General features: G+C 38.9%; 1 protein-coding gene across 4 annotated transcripts in view; it reads right to left on the minus strand.

Moving 5' to 3' along the window:
• Nucleotides 1-5,627: 5,627 nt before the first annotated feature.
• The window catches only part of tbl1xr1a (TBL1X/Y related 1a), a 61,644-nt gene continuing 49,299 nt past the window's right edge, over nt 5,628-17,972 (minus strand). For 2 of the 4 annotated variants that reach the window (XM_026304871.1, XM_026304870.1), the window contains 13 exons: nt 14,322-14,467; nt 14,012-14,237; nt 13,663-13,795; nt 12,035-12,176; nt 11,373-11,436; nt 11,016-11,113; nt 10,831-10,891; nt 10,605-10,726; nt 10,273-10,347; nt 9,958-10,085; nt 9,507-9,672; nt 8,622-8,723; nt 5,628-8,502 (listed from right to left, as the gene is read on the minus strand). In XM_026304871.1, coding sequence (XP_026160656.1) covers nt 8,476-8,502; nt 8,622-8,723; nt 9,507-9,672; nt 9,958-10,085; nt 10,273-10,347; nt 10,605-10,726; nt 10,831-10,891; nt 11,016-11,113; nt 11,373-11,436; nt 12,035-12,176; nt 13,663-13,795; nt 14,012-14,237; nt 14,322-14,467 — 1,490 coding nt within the window. In that variant the 3' untranslated portion in view covers nt 5,628-8,475. Of the gene's footprint in view, nt 8,503-8,621; nt 8,724-9,506; nt 9,673-9,957; nt 10,086-10,272; nt 10,348-10,604; nt 10,727-10,830; nt 10,892-11,015; nt 11,114-11,372; nt 11,437-12,034; nt 12,177-13,662; nt 13,796-14,011; nt 14,238-14,321; nt 14,468-15,170; nt 15,224-17,972 lie in introns of all 4 variants that reach the window. The other 2 variants (XR_003295576.1, XM_026304873.1) reach the window with 2 other exon arrangements.

A 17,972-nucleotide genomic window follows, 5' to 3' on the forward strand; every position in this document is an offset into this window, starting at 1 on the left:
TAGAGATTTTTAGTCAAAGCACAGCAGATCAGCTACAGTAATGTAAAATGTGACTTCAGGCAATTCTTTATTTGTGGTGAAGTTACCAGTAATCAGAAATAGAGGAATATACAGTATATACGTGGTTTTGAAATGAGCTGTTCTTTAAAGGAAATTCCAATTTTCCCCATGTTTAGTAACAAATTACAAGGATATTTACAGGAACCACTGGAAAATGTGGACCTTTGAAATAGTGTTCCAAAACAACTCGCTGTAAATTGTACTTTAAATTTTTAACATTCTTGGAGGGCATTTGATACTAAATAACTGCAAATTCAGCATGAGACTTTTAGTATAACATGGTTTGGAAATTTGGAGATTTATGAGTTTTCATGGTTAGGTCCGTTAGTGGTAAAAAGTCAAAAAATTAATAATTTGACTATGCTTACTATACACAAGTGGACAAAATTGTTGGTACCCTTCCATTAAACAAAGAAAAACAATGGTCAATGAAATAATTTGAAACTGACAAAAGTAATAATAAAAATGTACTGAAAATTAACTAATGAAAATCAGACATTGCTTTTGAATTGTGGTTCAACAGAAGCATTTACAAAAAACAAACCAATGAACCTGGCCTGGACAAAAAGTTTTGTCTCATCTGTCCAAACGACATTCTCCCAAATTCTTTGTTGCTTGTCAGTATACATTTTGACAAATTCCTGTCTCACTTTTTTATGATTTGTCCTCCTCAGTCGTCTTCCATTAAGTCCATTTTGGCTCAAACAGCGACGGATAGTGCGATCTGACACTGATGTACCTTGACCTCAGAGTTCACCTTTAATCTCTTTGGAAGTTGTTCTGGGCTCTTTGATTACCATTCATATTATCCATCTTTTCAATTTGTCATCAATTTTCCTCTTGTGGCCACGTCCAGGGACGTCTTGTGGACCTTAAACTTCTGAATAATATGTGCAACTGTAGTCACAGTAACATCAAGCTGCTTGGAGATGGTCTTACAGCCTTTAACATGCTTGTCTATAATTTTCTTTCTAATCTCCTGAGACGACTCTGCCTTTAGCTTTTTGTGGTCCATGTTCATTGTGGTGTAAACCATGATGCCAAACAGCAGAGTGACTACTAATTTTTTATTTTTTATTACTGTTGTCAATTTCAAGTTATTTCAATGACCATTGTGGGTTTATCTTTCTTTAATGGAAGGGTACCAACAATTTTCTCCACGTGTATCTGTTGTGCAGCAGTCTGCAGTCAGATTTTGGAATGAAATCTTCTTTTTCTATGTTCTCCCTCTTTGTCTCCAATTTTCCTCCCAGACACCTTGCAGTTCCTCTGCCAGTGGGTGACTGTGTCTTCAGCCTCACTTGGCTGATCCCCACCTACTTCCTGTTTGCAGTTACCTACGATGTCCTGCAGACCCTGGCTGATGTGGCTCAATACCTGCCTTCCTACAACCACAGTCTGACTGGGAGCTCAGTAGCGGCCAATCTCTCCATCCTGCCCTGATTCTCAAGCAGCCAATGAAATTGTCAAAAATCTAAAGCTTAGAAGGTGCATTTATGTTGTAGGCCTAGTCATTCTTAAGCACTCTATTCTATTTAAAACTTGTAAAAATGTAATGCATGATGACAACAGTTTAAGCATTGGACAATTGGTGCAACACCTGCAGGGGCTGTATTTTTTTGCATTTGATGCTAGTGGCCATCATAATTCATGTAAACCACACAGTTTCTTTTTTTTATTTCCAACAAACTGGAAAAAATTTGTGTGACACAATTTTCTCATCTTGAGCCAGATCTATAAAAGAGGTGTATACAACGTGATGGGCCACATATACATACTCAAAAGCTCAGACAGTGATAGGCTGCTAACTGTGAAAGGGACATGGTTTGTGCCTTCAGCACTACAGGGAAAACTTTGCCTTAGATTTACCACAATACAGTCCCATGCACATTTAGCGGGAGTTTATTGCTGTCTAAGCATTTGACTGTATGTAAATGTTTTATAGGACTGGTAGATCAGTATGCATGTCGTCCCTGGTATTGTACTGTATAACTGTAAATATACATTTCTATATTAACTCACATATAAACTGCTACAAAAAAGATCAAGGGGACACTTTATCATCACACTATAACACCAAGTTAGTTAAACTTCAGGGATATCAATCCCTCCATTTAAGAAAAACAAGTGACTGTGAATCAGTTTTGCCTGCTTTGGTGTAAATGAAAGGAATAAAACAGGTGGAATGGAGAGGCAAAAGCAAGATAACCCTTCCAAATTGAATGGTTTTGTATCTGATGGCTACAGACAGTTGATTTGACCTAATCCTTCCTGACTGACTTCTCAGGTTTTGTGTTTTGGTACTGCCCTTGTCACTACTGGTAGCATGAGGCAGCCCAGGTACTGCACAGGTACTCCAGTTACTCCAAGATGGCACACCCATACGTGCAGATGCAAGAAGATTTGCTGTGTTTCCAAGCATAATCTCAAGAATATGGAGGAGATACCGTGAGACCAGCTGTTACACATGGAGAGCTGGACAGGGCTTGTAGAAGGACAACAACACAGCAGCAGGACCAGCAGGACTCCTTTGTAGAATGAGGAACAGGAGGAGCACTGCAAAAGCTCTAAACAATGACCTTCAGCAGCCTACTGGTGTGATTCTGACCAAACTATCAGAAGCAGACTCCATGAGGGTTGTTTGAGGGCCTGAGGGTCCTTTAGTACAACCTGTCCCCACAGCCCAGCACTTTGCAGGTTTTTTTGGCATTCAGAACACCAGAATTGGCAGGTTCACCATTAATACTCTGTCCTTTTCACATATGAGAGCACATTCATAGTGAGCACCCTTGACAGGCATGAAAAAGTCTGGAGATGTGAACATTATACTGACTAACATCGAGCAGGACCAGTTTGGTGGTGGGTCAGTAATGGTCTGGGGAGGCATATTCTTGCAAACAAAATGTCAAACAGTTCCATGACTTCTGTGAGGTACCAGGATGAAATACTTAAAGCAAGTGTCAGGCCTAACACTGGTGCAGTCAGCCCCGGGTTTCTCCTGGTGTAGGACAATACCCATGTGGCCAGAATGTGTAGGCAGTTCCTGGATAACCAAGACATTGATGTCACTGACAGTGGCTGTCATATTCCCCCGACCTAAATCAAGGGGCACCTATGGGACATTATGTCTTGGTGTATCCAGCGCCACCAAGTACAACCACAGAGTGTCTAGAACTTCACTGATGTCATGATCCACATCTGGAAGGAGATTCCCCAGGACACCATCCGCTGAATCATCAGGAGTATGGCCAGATGTTGCTGGGTGTACTTAGAGGCATGCAGGGGTCATACACACTTTGGAGTCACATTATGAGTTGCTGTGATGAAACTGACAATTTGAATAAGCCTGTGATTTCAACATTTGGAAAGTGACAATGCTGTCTAATTGTAACTTTAACTGTAGCTTTATTCATTTGTGTATGAACTCCCTGTAATAGTGTAATCCATAATCGTAATATACACCTTTGTCAGTAAAAACCTTGCAGTCCTCCATCTGACTCCTGCTGAAACATAGACTTCAGTCAAACAACACTGCTCTGGAAGCAAAGAAGGTAAGAGCATAATTTGACTTGCTGTTGAGTTTGAATCAACAACTTTTCACTAGAATCAAGGACAACTGACACAAATTCTATACAAAAATATTTTCACTATGCACAAATATGTGTTTGGTTCTCCTAACTGTAGTGAAAAGTGTTCCCTTTGCTCACTATTGAAACAATCATGTCACAACTGAAATGTTTCGGTTGTGACTATTTACATTGTGATGGATCTTAAACAACACATGGTTAACCAGCACAGTTCTGAAGAGTTTTACACATAAAAACCAAATGCACTAATAAAACCTCGAAAAATTTGCCTCATTGCAGAAAATGTTTAGTAGTGACATTAGAGACAGTTTGAGATTTTTTTAAACACATTTTACTTCAAAATGTTGAAACCCCTCAGCTCACCATGCGGTCATGAGAGCAGGAAATGCACAGACTTCCTCGTTGAAAAAGGTGGAGACTGATTTTAGCCACACACTAAAATCTGTTTCAACTCATGGTTTAAAAATTATGCTGTTTTGGTAGTGATATTACAATCTGGGTCAACATTTTTTGCATGAAGTTTCATTCATTATCTATAACCGCTTTTTCCTGTTTAGGGTCACAGGGATCTACTGGAGCCTATCCCAGCTCTTTGGGTGAAAGGCAGGGGTACACCCTGGACAGGTCACCAGTCCATCGGAGGATGAAGTTTTATAAAAATGTTAAATTAATTGATGAAAATTAATCCAATAATACAATGCCATTTTTCTTATTTTCTCCAAAACTCCAAAAGATCATTTTAAAAACACCATTGGAAAAATGTATAAAAACAATTTTGAAATTTGAGGGTCAGGGTTTGGAACAGTTGCCTCACATGTTTAAGTACCATAAATATAAATAACACCAACCCACAAACACACACACAAGCTCAGGACTCTTATCAAAATATATTTTATTCTGGACTTTTGTTTTACTGATCTGACTTAAATGATAACAGATCGATGTGATGTGGGTTGCAGAAAAGAAAGAAAGAAACAAAGTCCCATTGGAGCAATGTTGTTCAGCTGACATGATGCTCCATTACGGCGACACAGATAAAGGCTCACTTTAGGCTTGCCATGTTTACCCAGACTAACTGTGTGGCACTGACCTAAAGATGACATGAACACAGAGGAATGTGCCTGTGTTACATTTTTGTATTTCATAAACATTGGCTCAAGTGCTTCAAATACAGAAGAGAAAAAACTGTTAACAGGACCACATGAAAACTTTGTCGCTCCATAAATAGAAACTTCCAATTTATGAAAGGGAATATGGAAAAAGTGTTGATTTGTAGTTAAGACAGGTGACATTTCTCAGAGGCAGAGGTGCTCTGGAGGCAGTTTTTGCTTTCAAACCATAGTGAAGCCAAACTAAAACTTAAATCAGAGACAGAGAGTGGTCTAAGAATGGAATTATATTTGTCTTAATTATGAGCATGTGATGAGACACTTTTAGCCCTGACTAAGATATTTCACATTTACATAAATGATATTTTATAAAAGATGCTTTTCTAATTCTGTAATGACCAGTGATCCTACTGGTAACTGGACTGGAGACAGAACAGCCAGTTCAGCACTCTCAAGTTGGCTGAAATGGAAGCACACTGTAAATTAGCAACCACATAAACAAATTTATCGAGCACAGATTTGGAATCTCCAGAGACAGATTTGCCTTTTCTAACAAAATTACTCTTTGCTTGTCCAACATTGTGAGCAAAATGTCCCATTGTGCAAAGCAATTTAGACAAACAGTAACTCAACATTTAACAAAGAGTATTATATCTTTCTGCACATAACATGTCACTCCTTATATTATAAATTAAAAAAGGAGGGCACGGGAAAAAAAAAAAAAAATCCTTGCCTTCACTTGATTAAAAAATTACAAATTCACTTTCACTACATCATTCACAGACTTTTTCTTTTTTGTGTGAGCTAACAGGCAACTCACGAGAAAGTCATTACCTGGGACAAAGCTTTCCAAAATGATTCAAGCAAAAGAAAAAGTAAAACATTTCTTTATTAAAACAGACAAATTTAGTGGTGATTTGCTCCTGGGAAAACTCTTCCCAGTCAAGGTGCCTTCAGAATGACAGTTCAGCTCATTAAGCCTTACTTTACAGGGTCAACCTTTACTATTTGCAATAGTAATAAAGTAACAAAACAGAATTTTTAAATTTATAGAACACGTAAATTAACACTGCCAATATATCATCGATTCACATTATTTTCAAATCTACAAAGTAATTACAAAAATGTAACTTTAAATTTGTCCTTAAAAGAGTATAAAATGCTTTGTAAGCAGGGAACCTTGAAAAAAAATGTCAGCAGAATGTTGGTGCAGAAGTGAGAATGAAGGTGCATGGGCAGATGAATTCTAATACATTAAAAGTACAGCTTGACCTTTTCTGTCTTACCGTTTACCAAGACTGTGATACGGTATGGAAAATGCATTTAACATTTAGCTGCTCAAGTTATTTTAAGTCTGCATTAGCAGAACAATGGTTTTATAAACAGCATAAATGCAGCATAGTTACTCCCCTACGTTAGACACATACCAAGGAAGAAAAACAAGTAATTCAAAAGTCCAGACATTGATTTCCTGTTTAATCTGCTTTTGGGCTTGATTTTGAATAGAAACCTCATTTCAGGAACCAGTAAGATTCAAATAAAATCAAATATAGTCCTTTATGGCTGCATCTACACAGGCTGTAGCTCTGAGCATTTTTGAGTGGTGTGTCAAAAAAGGAAAACATACGGTGTGTCTTTCACATCCTATGTAAAGGCAGCATATTGCCTGTCACACGAGCGATGTGTGATTAAAAAAGAATATCAGCAATTGAATTTTCAGAGCTGTGATGAATTATTACGTTACTGTTTGAAATAACCCTTCAACAGAGCAGAGTCAAAAAAAAAAAAAAAAAAGTTGAAAAAGTTGATAAACTGGCAACTTAGAATACTAAGGCTAAATTTTGGTCAAAAAGACAATTAAAATCCCACTGATCTGGGCAGCACACGTAGAAACCAATCAGTTTGGGAGTTATGAACAGGTAATTTTGAATGCAAAGTTCAAATGTACTGTGGACACATTAAAGTAGCTTGTCTACCCTGTGTGATGATCTGCATTTGCACTTAAATTACCTTTCAACATTTTATCCTATGTCTAGTTTTTAGTCTTGTAACTGTTTGAATGAGTTTTATGCATTCTAGCATTAGCTGACATTATTAATCAATTCACTACAATCCACTTTTAAGACCCAAAGAAACTGTGTTGCATTTGATAGATGCAAAAAAATACATTTGTGAGTCAGTAGGCTTCAGCTGGCAGTAATGACATCTACTGCATGTCTATTTTTGCTCATTGACAGAGGATAACAGTTTTTATAAAAACTCATGTGGACAGGAAATAATGAATAACCAAGTGATTTTGAACTTGTTTATAGTTAATCTCTAGGGTCTGTAATATTTTGTACTTGGTGCATCTTTGGCTCTGCTCTCTAAGGTATAAACCACCCATTATATCTGCTCCCAAAGCATTTACCTCTGAGAATCTCAAATGTGCAAAAACTTAAAAAAAAAAAATAAAAAAAAAAACTGCTGTGCTAAAAACAGCACAATAGTTAGGAGCACAATGGGATGATCGGCTGACATTTTTTGCCTCAGGGCATCGTGTGTCTTTGATTCGAGGCTCTTGAGGGTGTCAGTGACTTAAACAGTCTGACAGATGCAATGGACATTATTCAGAGCGCACCAATGTCATATTAATATAAACTTGATTGGGTTATAGTAAAAACACAGAACTGCTAAAAATCCTACTTACTGATACTCTCATCTGAGATGGGACCTGACTGACTATGGCATTACACAAGAGCCTTGAACATTTAGACGAATGGAAAGAATAGTCAGCTTCTGGCCAAACTAAACTTTTTTTTTTCCCCCAGACAGACAGGTAACTGCTGTGACCGAAAAGTCTGGAGCGGGTAACTGGATAAAACCATTCGAGATCAAACAGCACACACAGGAGCTGTGTTTAAAGCATCGAGGAGTACATCATCAGTGTCATGTACCGAGGTGGAAGGGTGTTGGGATCCAGAGTTTATCCTCTGGAGAGGACGACATGAATTACTGCATCTTGACCCACCCACAACTGATGATGCCACTATCGAAAGACAGAGAAAAAGCCATTAGGTTTGCCATGTTGGTTTGAAATCATGACATTGTTTTGGAGAACCATTTGGTGTACGTGTGTGTGTTTGTATGTGTATTTATGTACTTCTCCGCTGAATAAAACTCTGACCTGATCAGCCGATGCTTCCTCCCCCAAAGATAAAAAATATAAAAACATCAAAACAGGAGATCTGAAATTTAAAAAAACTAAGTGCCATCCTATTTTATGGTGGATAAGTTGATATGTCTGCACAATGAGATCCAACTAATAACAAAGATCAACACTTTTTTCATTGTTTTTCATTTTGATGACGAGCATGGTTTAAAGATCAAAAAAAGCAAAATACCTTCCAAATTTTGGTACATATATGGATCTGTAACTTTTTTTTGTCTATCAGTTTTTTTTCCACCACATCCCTTCTGCATCTCTGTAAGAGTCTGCACAGATAGAGAGGGGCAATTCCATCCGCCCATTCATCTGTCTGTCCTTCCATCCATCTGTTCATCCCTGCATCTGGACCTGCTGTGTCGGGTGCTTGCATCCTGTTCCTGTTTCCTGCTTCCTGTCTGTCGGTGGGCGGGGCCATAGTCGTAAGCGTGAGCAGTACGCAGGGCAGGCAGGGACAGTCATTTGGCTATGTACACATTCATGGTCGGTCCATGGCTTCCAACAAACAGCAACACTATTTCCGAAGGTCTAGTACACACACCTAGGGACAAAGAGATTATGGTGAAGGACAGAGAATACTATAAAGAAAAAAAAAAGAAAAACTGGAGATAGCTTTGATACACAGCTAAGCATCCATCCTAACAGGTCTGCAGAACTTACAGATCCGTCTGACGCGCTGGCTCCCACTTTGTCCCCTGCTGCATTCCAGCAAACCTCAAAGATTCCCCCCGTCCCTCGGTAACTGTGGACTAAAGCGCCCGTCTGCAGACACACGTCAGGAGAGCGATAAGGTGAGAGACAGGTGATCTTTAGACTGTCACTAAAAAAAAAATTCTATTTATGTTATTATATCATTTCCCTTTTGCTGTATTTTGATCAATATCTCATCCCACTGGGTGAACATACAAGGTTTGCAAGGGTCTTTAAATAGTCAATCCAATCCTTTAAGAACTTACGTCTTAAATTTTGGTAGGCCGTGTGTTTTGATTATGTTCTGGTTGATTATTTTAAACACTGCATTACTTCTATAATGCCACATTCATTTTTAATTTTAGTGGCACTTTTATGCATTAAAAAAAAAAAAATGTTTAGGTGACAGCAGTACTACCTGGTGTCACATAAGAAAGGTGGCATTAAAATGTAGTCTATAAGGTCCTCCAAAGTCTTTAATTTAACTTGCACTATAGTGGTAAAGAGAAAGTAGTCTACAGTGGCTTTTATCAGAACTGTTTTGTATAAAGTGTCCAACAGCTGCTGGGGACAAAGTTAGTTATAGTAGAGGTGCAAGGAGATTTGTCACCATCAGTGACACCTTACGCATCATGTGTTCATTTAAGTCATTGTTTAAGTCATCCATGCAGTGGAAACTGTATCATAGTTTCCAGCCAGGGTATATACTATATTTATCACTCTTTTATTGGCCCATCTCTTTGACCTGCTATGACGCCTCTAAAAAAAAAAATTGATTTTAATGGCTTTCACAACATACTTTCATATTATTGAGGTGCAAAGCTCAAGTGCATACTGTCTGTCTCCTGTTTCTACCTGTGTATTCCAGATGTGCACACATTTGTCAAATGAGCCACTGGCCAGATGCCGACCATCAGGACTGAAAGCCACGCTGTAGACTGGCTCCTGGTGTTTAGTCAGCGTGTGGATACAGATGCCTCTCTCCACATCCCAAAGACGAACTGTGGAGTCAAATGATGCACTGTAGAAGTAGGAGACAGACAAACATGGTCAGAGAGGTATTGCTGTTGAATCTGAACAAGAAATAACATAGGGTAAAATCTAACTAGTATAACTAGAAAATTGTGCATAGAAGTTGTTGCATCCCTGTCAGAAGTTAGACTGTATAACCTAATTTAAACCTCCACAATTTCAATTCATTTGCAACATTATATTTACTGTACAAAGTTTATGTGTACAGCATGCTAGCCTATGTCCTTTCTAGTAGCACACTAACACAGCATTACTGCTGTTTTGTGACACACACCTGGCTAGCATGAGGTTAGCACTGGGATTGTTGGTTCCCGGGCCAGTGGGACTCCATTTGATGGTGTAGATTTCTTTACTGTGGGCTTGAAGGTCATGGACACATGAGTCCTGCTTCATACTCCAGATCTGAAATCACACAAACCCCAAAGCAAAAATCAAGTTTAAGATGCAGGTGTGTTAACATGCAGCCTTCAGCACACACACAGGGAATACAATTCAACAAATAATATGTAACTTGACCATTGTCTGTCATAATTGTTTGACCAACTGTGACCAGGGAAATTTCAAATTCGTATTTCAGTTCTCAGCTCACCTTCAGCGTCATGTCGTCTGAGCAGGAGGCTAGCAAGTTCCCTGTGGGATCCCACTTGATTGCATTTACTTCATTCTGAAGTGAAAACAAGACAAGAATGACAAGATGTATACTGTGCCATCTTGTCTTTGTCCAAGGATACCATTTAAAACAAAGTTATAATATAATTCAAAACTACCTGAATTTATCTGAACAAAGTTAGATGCAATATTTGATCGAATAGCAGCAGTAGAAAAAAAATTTCCATTCTTCTTTTGGTGCTTTGAACCCTTAAAGTTACATAATAATGAGGAGGGACTGCCTACAAACACACGTACAAACCCATCACTTACTGTGTGTCCCTGGAATGTCTTAATGGGTCTGTCCTGTCCTAGTTTACAGACGTGGATGCACATGTCTGTACTACAAGAGGCAAATGTATTGTTGCTTTGCCAATCCACATCTAGTGCTGGAGCTGTGAGAAGATGTAAAAAGGGATGTTGAAATTGTACTGTTAAGCATTACAACTGCCTAGCCAGCTAATGCCAAAGAGGTGCAATGGTGAAGTTGCTTTCATACCTGAATGGAAGGGAAACTGTTGTTTGGCTTCTCCTGTATGCGCATCCCATATGATTGTTGTCTGGAAGGACACATGTACAGTTAGAGCTAATAATGACAGAAAGATTACATGAGAAATTATCCATTTTTTAAAAATATTACCTTCTGAGCAAAATTAGCTAATTTAAAGAACAGATATGTTTTACCTTGTCTACTCCTGCACTCAGGATGAAATTGCCTTTTTTATTCCACTTAAGGGCAAAGATGGGACCTTTGTGTTGGCCAAGTGTACTGGCAAGGTTACCTGTGGAGAAAAATATGCAACAAGGAAACAAAAATCTGTAAGAATCAAATTTAATACCTACTGATACAACAAGAAACCATTAAAATAACAAAACCAGCCACTAGGTGCCAGCATCATGCGAGGATTGACAAAGCCATGTGGTATACTGCTGTACAGATTAAGCAACATCACACCACTTTTGTATTATTGATAATTGTATGTGGGGATAAAATCCTAGAGATTCAGCAATACATGTTCATGTTTAATGAATTAATCTCACCATCCTTTGTCCATATTCTGGCAAAGCCATCGTAGGAGCCTGTTGCTAACAGTGTGCCTTCACTCTGTCAAAGATGAGTGAGAGAAAAGCATCAAGTGTTTGTTCCTGTCAGACAGACGAAAATTCCTACCACTGAAAAGACCCATCGAGTCTCTGAGGTGCAGTTAGCCTGGAACGACTCCAGGCAGAATGAACATTTGCTGTGACTCAGTTGGTATTATGAGAGAGGCCTGTTTTTCTCCATCAGCGTGGCCACTCTCCAGGAAATTTTTACCTCTGCCCTGGCTCAGGTTTACAGCCCACTGGCTGAAATGATGGAAAATTCCATTGTCTGATACTCATCCATTGTTAGAGGTCATCAACAGTCATGTTCAGAGGCATTCTGGGAGTTCCTCTGTGATGAAGCAATTGTTGTAAATTGCCTTATTTAGTATAAAGTATGTAAACCATGTTTTCTCTTTCTATAAATTCTTTAAAAAGGATAAGAAAACACCTGTTTATTGTACATTGGCATGATAACTTAAGAAACAGCACTTTCAAATTCAGAGTAATTTCTTCTATTCCCACAATTCTGGCTTGGTTCCATATATTAACAAATAAAGCCATACACAGTGAATCATGTTACATCATGCGTACATGTACATTCATGTTAAAGTCCTTACATTCCAGTCTAGCGAGGTGACGTCTTTGTTGCTGGGGACATCTTGTCCGCCCTCTCGTATGCAGTGTCTCAGGACCAGCTGTGTGGAGCTGCTTGTACTGTTCTCACTCAAGTTCCAGATACGAGCTGTTGAATCACCAGACCTGAGACAAACAGAGACATTTAAAACTGGTCAATCCAGCTGTTAGTCATGGAGGACACACGTGCCAGTCTTCCATGCCTGTTTGTCCTTTTACTGTTTTCTAACATTTGAAATGAAAAATGGGAATATTAGGGCAAGCTCTGCTGTGTGTCTTACTCATGCCAGGGACAAGATGCCCCCCCAATAAAACATGAAGGCTACTGCTGTTATTATATATACCCATACACTTCCCACTTCCCTCTTAAGCAAAATAGGCGTGCAGTGAATTAATGAATGAAACTCACTGTACTAATGCTAACTGTTTCTTTATTGCACCGGAAAAACATGTCCAAATAACTTACTAGCCAGATGTTTAAGCTAAGCTAAATGGATTATTACCTTGCTCTTGATTAATACTTTGTTTAGCCCCTATTTAAATAGTCCCTTGCATCTCTGCTGCGATGTCTTCTTTTCATTATTTGGTGACTAGCCATTTTTAAAGTAGTGTGACAGACCAAGCCATTCTTTGTATTATAGAGGCAAAGTTAAATTGTGTTGACCACCAAGGAAAATTAGATACAAATAACAAATAAGATTTTATGTGACTTCTAACTAGTAGGCTACTATATGAAGTTTTCACAAATATTTATTTTTAGCATCTTATTCCACCAGATTATGTAAGTTAGCAAATATTAACATTTCAATAATAAATATTCAGATCCCTTCACTTTTTCACACTTTAGGCCAAATTTAAAGGATTTACGTTGACAAAAACGTGTCAAATTTATATCACCAGCAAAGTATGGCACAACCTGATTTATTTAGACTGCACACTGAGGACTGCATCTTTCAAATGAGCCAAATTACATGCACTGCCTTAACGCACCTTTGCCTTAATAATATGCACATGCCAAAATTCCCTGCATCTCTGCATACCTTTGAATTAATCACATACAAAATGCCGATCAACAAAAAGCAGGACTTTCAAGACCATATGTGTTACATAGATAAAATTTGCTTGCTTGCTCAAGTGAAAACATGTTTTCAAGCAAATTTATCTAAAAGCATTTACTTAATTATTTATATCACCAATTCAGTAGTTTCTACAAACCCTTTTAGCAATAATTAGAACTTGGTCTCTACTAACTCTGTACACCTATTAATCATTTCAACTTCTAGTTGCAGCTGCATCTCAGGGATAATTAAAGTTCATTGGTGGTTTTGGCCTGGACATGCAATGCGATTTGTGGAACCGCACATGCACAGGTGTGTATGCCTTTCTTAACTATGTCCAATCAGTTCAGTTTGCCACAGGTTGACTCCAGTCAAATTCTAGACATCAAGGAAAATTAAACTTGACACACCTGACAACAGCAAAGGCGCTTTTGTAAATGAGTGATTTTTTCAATTTAAATCAAATGTCCAAAACAAAAAGTAAAAAGCGTCCACTATATTTACTTGAGAGGCTGGTGGCAGTGAGGAAAGGTAATAATGGAAATGTGACTCACCCTGATGCCAGCAGATCACTAACTGGGTTCCAGGCACAGATGAAGACCTCTGACTCGTGGCCCCTCAAGACCATGGCCTTGTTCTGAGGGATCTCTACATCTCCGTCCACCTCCATCAGGTCTGCGTGGTTGTCTGAGATTTATGGGTAAAAAAATAGCAAGGCAGGAGGTCAGGCTAAACCGAAAATCATCATGATTTTTTTTTTTTGCAAATCATTATCACTGTGTATGACAAATCTACTGTCAGCACCCCTTAAGAGGAAACATATATATATGTAAAATAACATTTCATTTAAAAAAAAAAAAAAACTACTATTGCTGAAGTCAAATAGTAACTTTCACTACTCACTCGCTAAGGCATGGGCTCCATTCTCCTCCCCGTTGGCTGTATTTTCTCCATTCTTGGTGTTTCCAGTGATGCTGCCTCCAGTTGCTGATGCTGGTGCTGAAGCAGCAGCCTGCTGCTGGGCCATTTTGTCCCGGTAGGCCTGCTGCCTTGTCTGAACAACATCTGGCATGACAGCATCAATCAGGGACAGAGACTCAATGGGTCGTCCATCAAATAATGTCCCATCCTATAGGACCAAAGAAGTAACTAGTTAAAGAGGAAAAACCAAAGAAAAACCAGAAGAGTTTCTATGATCTTGCTTGTGTCTCACCTCATTGATGCTGACTTCAGCCTCAACGTATTGCAGGCCCTTCTGGATGATGCTGATGAGAGCAGCAGGGGGAACCAGAGCACCATTGATGTTAGATTGGCTGATGTGACTCTCTATACCAAATGTAAACGCTGAGTGGGAGAACCCTGGAAAGGAGAAGAAAGAGAAAGATGGCAGAAGAGAAACAGTGAGATGGAGAATACATTTTGAACACTGGAATGCAACGGTAAACTTCATAATCACAGTTAACAGTATTTGCTATGGCTCCCAGGAGCTGACTGTGCTCTCAAAACAAACTTTGTGGACTAATTACAAACTCACAAACATGGATTACCTTTGCTGACTTATGGTCTTAAATAATAATTATTCAGTACAACATTATATGCCTCCACTTCTTTAGACTGGCGCAAACTGGTGTGGCGCTGTCACAAAAGAGACTTCTTCAATGGCAATAAAGAGTTACTGTGGCACTTCATTCATTGCACCAATAACTGGAACAGTATTCACACCTCTGCATTTATGGTCTCTGCATAGATGTTCTGTGGGGTCTAAGTCTGAGCCAGTCCACTGACAATCTGGCTGTTTGCCAGATTTCTACATTTATCGTTCCTTCAGATTTGACTAGTTTTCCTGTCCCTGCTGTCAAGAAACACATCAACAGCATAATGCTTATGCTACTGTACTTCACTGAAGGGGTGGTATTATATATGGTGGGTGGCACAGCGGTTACCACTAAGAGACAAATGTTTTCCTCACACAATGACAAATGCTACTTACTGCATATGGTAAATACAGGACAGAGAATTTGAATTTAAAAGTTTGTCAGGCAGAAGAAGAGTTTTACAGCACCTGTATTAACTGAGTAGGGATCCAGTTTTAAAATGTCAACAGTCTACCTCCATCTAGGAAAAGTTCACAACAGGGTAAAATATCAATCATAGACCGATCAGCCATAACATTGTGACCACCTGCCTAACAGTCAATGCAGCAGTAGGTTTGCACTTGTGTCACTCTGCAGCTTCTTCTGTGAATCTGTTCGCTTTCATAATTCTGTCAGGAAGGGCACAATTCATTGAAAAACATGAATTGTAAAAAGTAAAGATTTTTTTTTTTTTAACAACTTCAACATTTTCCCCAGTGTAGTTGTGATACCACCACTACAGCCACTGAATGTTTCTCTTCACAGAGAAATAATAATATAAATTATTTCAAACACTGCAACAGATTCAAACAAAATGGAATTTTCTGAAAAGTACAGAAGTTTTTTGAAGTTTAACCGACCGTAGATTAACCTTGTCATCAGTGAGCCTTAGACACCCATGATCCTGTCTGTTGACTGCTTGTCGTTCCTTAGACCACTTTTAGATGGTATTAACCACTGCAGACTGCGAACACCCAACAACTTCTGTAGTTTGGGAGATGCCCTGACCCAGTCATCTAGCCACCACACTTTAGCCCCTATCAGAGCCAGTCAGATCCTTACACTTGCATGTTTTTCCTGCTTCCAACATGTCAACTTTAAGGACTTAATGTTCACCTGCTGCTTAATATACCCAACACGCTGGCAGGTGCCACAGTAACAATATGATCAGTGTTATTCACTTTATCTGTCAATGTTATGGCTGATCGGTGTATAAAATACAACTTTCTTTGGTATACACTTAACAGTGGACAAGTGCCAACTGAGCTGAACCTTCTGGCAGCTCCTTTGTACTAATGTGGGGGCTTGGCTTACATAGCCCTCCATAGGTAAATAAAGGTTAGTATGAGTCACACCTACAGAGTTATCCAAACAAAGGACAGGAAGGGCATGGGTATATTAATGGCCAGTGAGTCTGAAAACTTCATCATCCATCCAGCTGACCTCAAATCCACTACAGTTATGTGGGCCAGCCTGCAGCCAGGAAGTGGGTGTATACCTGCATGGAGGCCAGTGACTATTTGTAAAGCCTGCAAAAGGCATGACAAGTACAGTCTCTACCATGTGTAAATGATTAATTAGTGAACAACTGCCACTCGCTCTGTGCTACTGACTGAATGAAAGGAACTGTGCACACTGGAAACAGGCAGTGTTGTTTATTATCACTACATTCGACCTACAGAATGTGTCGTTTATAAACAGCAAACAGACCTAACAAACAAACCTAAGGCTTCCAGGTGTCTTCTGGATATATTTATGTCTCAAATACCTGTGTATAACCCATTCAAAAGATTTATTTATTCAATGAATTTATTAATTTTATTTTTATTTTTTGTATATTAACTCATGGATATGGGCACAGTAAAAAACATTTGATTAAATATCTAACCCTGGATAACGCAAGGTCTTGTTAAAGGTATATCTTTATGACTACATCGGCCTTTTTTGGCAATAAGCAAAAAGTATATGTATACAGTATATAGCATAACTGGGGACACGGATTCTGTGATTATCTTGTACCCTTATTGGCCCATCTGTTAAATCGGTTCGGTTTAATTGAACATACATTAGGTAATGTGAGAAATCTATGTTACTTTGTTATTGTATAATTAAAGCAATGTGATGATGAGATGAAATACGACGGGATGACATAAACTTTATTAATCCCTTAAGGGAAATTCAGGTTCTGCAGTGAAAGTAATAAAGTATGATCTAGTAAACATAGTCAGTAACAGTCCAGTTCATGTTAATTACTCATCTGCCATTGGCTAAGGTGTTGTAGAGCCTGATGGCAGTGGGGATGAAGGATCTCCTGTATCATTCAGTTCTGCAGCATAGTGAGGTGAGTTGTCCACTTCAGCTGCTTCTCTGCTCCATCAGGATGTTGCGAAGGGGGTGATCAGTGTATTACAGGATGGCCTCTATCTTTTTCTGCCTGCATCTCTCCACCACAGCCTCTAGTGAGTCCAGCCTTATTGTAGTCACTGAACCAGCGTTTTGCACCAGTTTGCTCAGCCACCTTCCATTCTTGTGCTTTATGCTGCCTCCCCAGCAGACTGCAGCATAAAAGAGCACATTTCTATATACTACGGCTTTTTTCGGTGACCAGTCCAACTTCTTTTCCAGGTGCACACCTAGATAGCGTAGGCTGGCATCTCTTCAATGTCCGCACCATAAATGCTGGATAAGGAGGGAGCTAAGACTTTTGAATATCCACTATCTCCTTTGTGTTCAGCAGGAGGAAGTTTGTTGTGACTCCAGTTGCTGAAGGATTTTATCAGACCTGTACTCCGTTTCTTGTCCATTCCTGATACAGGCAACAATAACAGAATCATCACAATACTTCTGAATGTGGCAAGACTCAGAATTACCTAAGTCTGTTGTGTACAGAGTAATGTGATGACACTTTAAGCTGATTTAATGCTGTTAAAGCCTACTGTGCAAGTTAAAATAGGCTAAAGAACTTTTAATTATGGGTACAGGTAGGTTTGTGGGTTGGGTCCAGAATTCATTTAGAGATAATTGCAGGAAATGGGTCAGTTCCAGAGTGTTGTGGGTGTGCGAAATTGCACTCATAGACTCTATTACAAGCAACAACAGCAGTGGTCATGTCTCTTCATAGTCATTTAGTCAACGCCAATTTGAAACTAAACCAATGAGTGTTTTATATATATATATATATATATATATATATATATATATATATACATACACACATATATATATATACA

The sequence above is a fragment of the Mastacembelus armatus genome, chromosome 4, assembly GCF_900324485.2.
Source record: "Mastacembelus armatus chromosome 4, fMasArm1.2, whole genome shotgun sequence".
Taxonomy (NCBI): domain Eukaryota; kingdom Metazoa; phylum Chordata; class Actinopteri; order Synbranchiformes; family Mastacembelidae; genus Mastacembelus; species Mastacembelus armatus.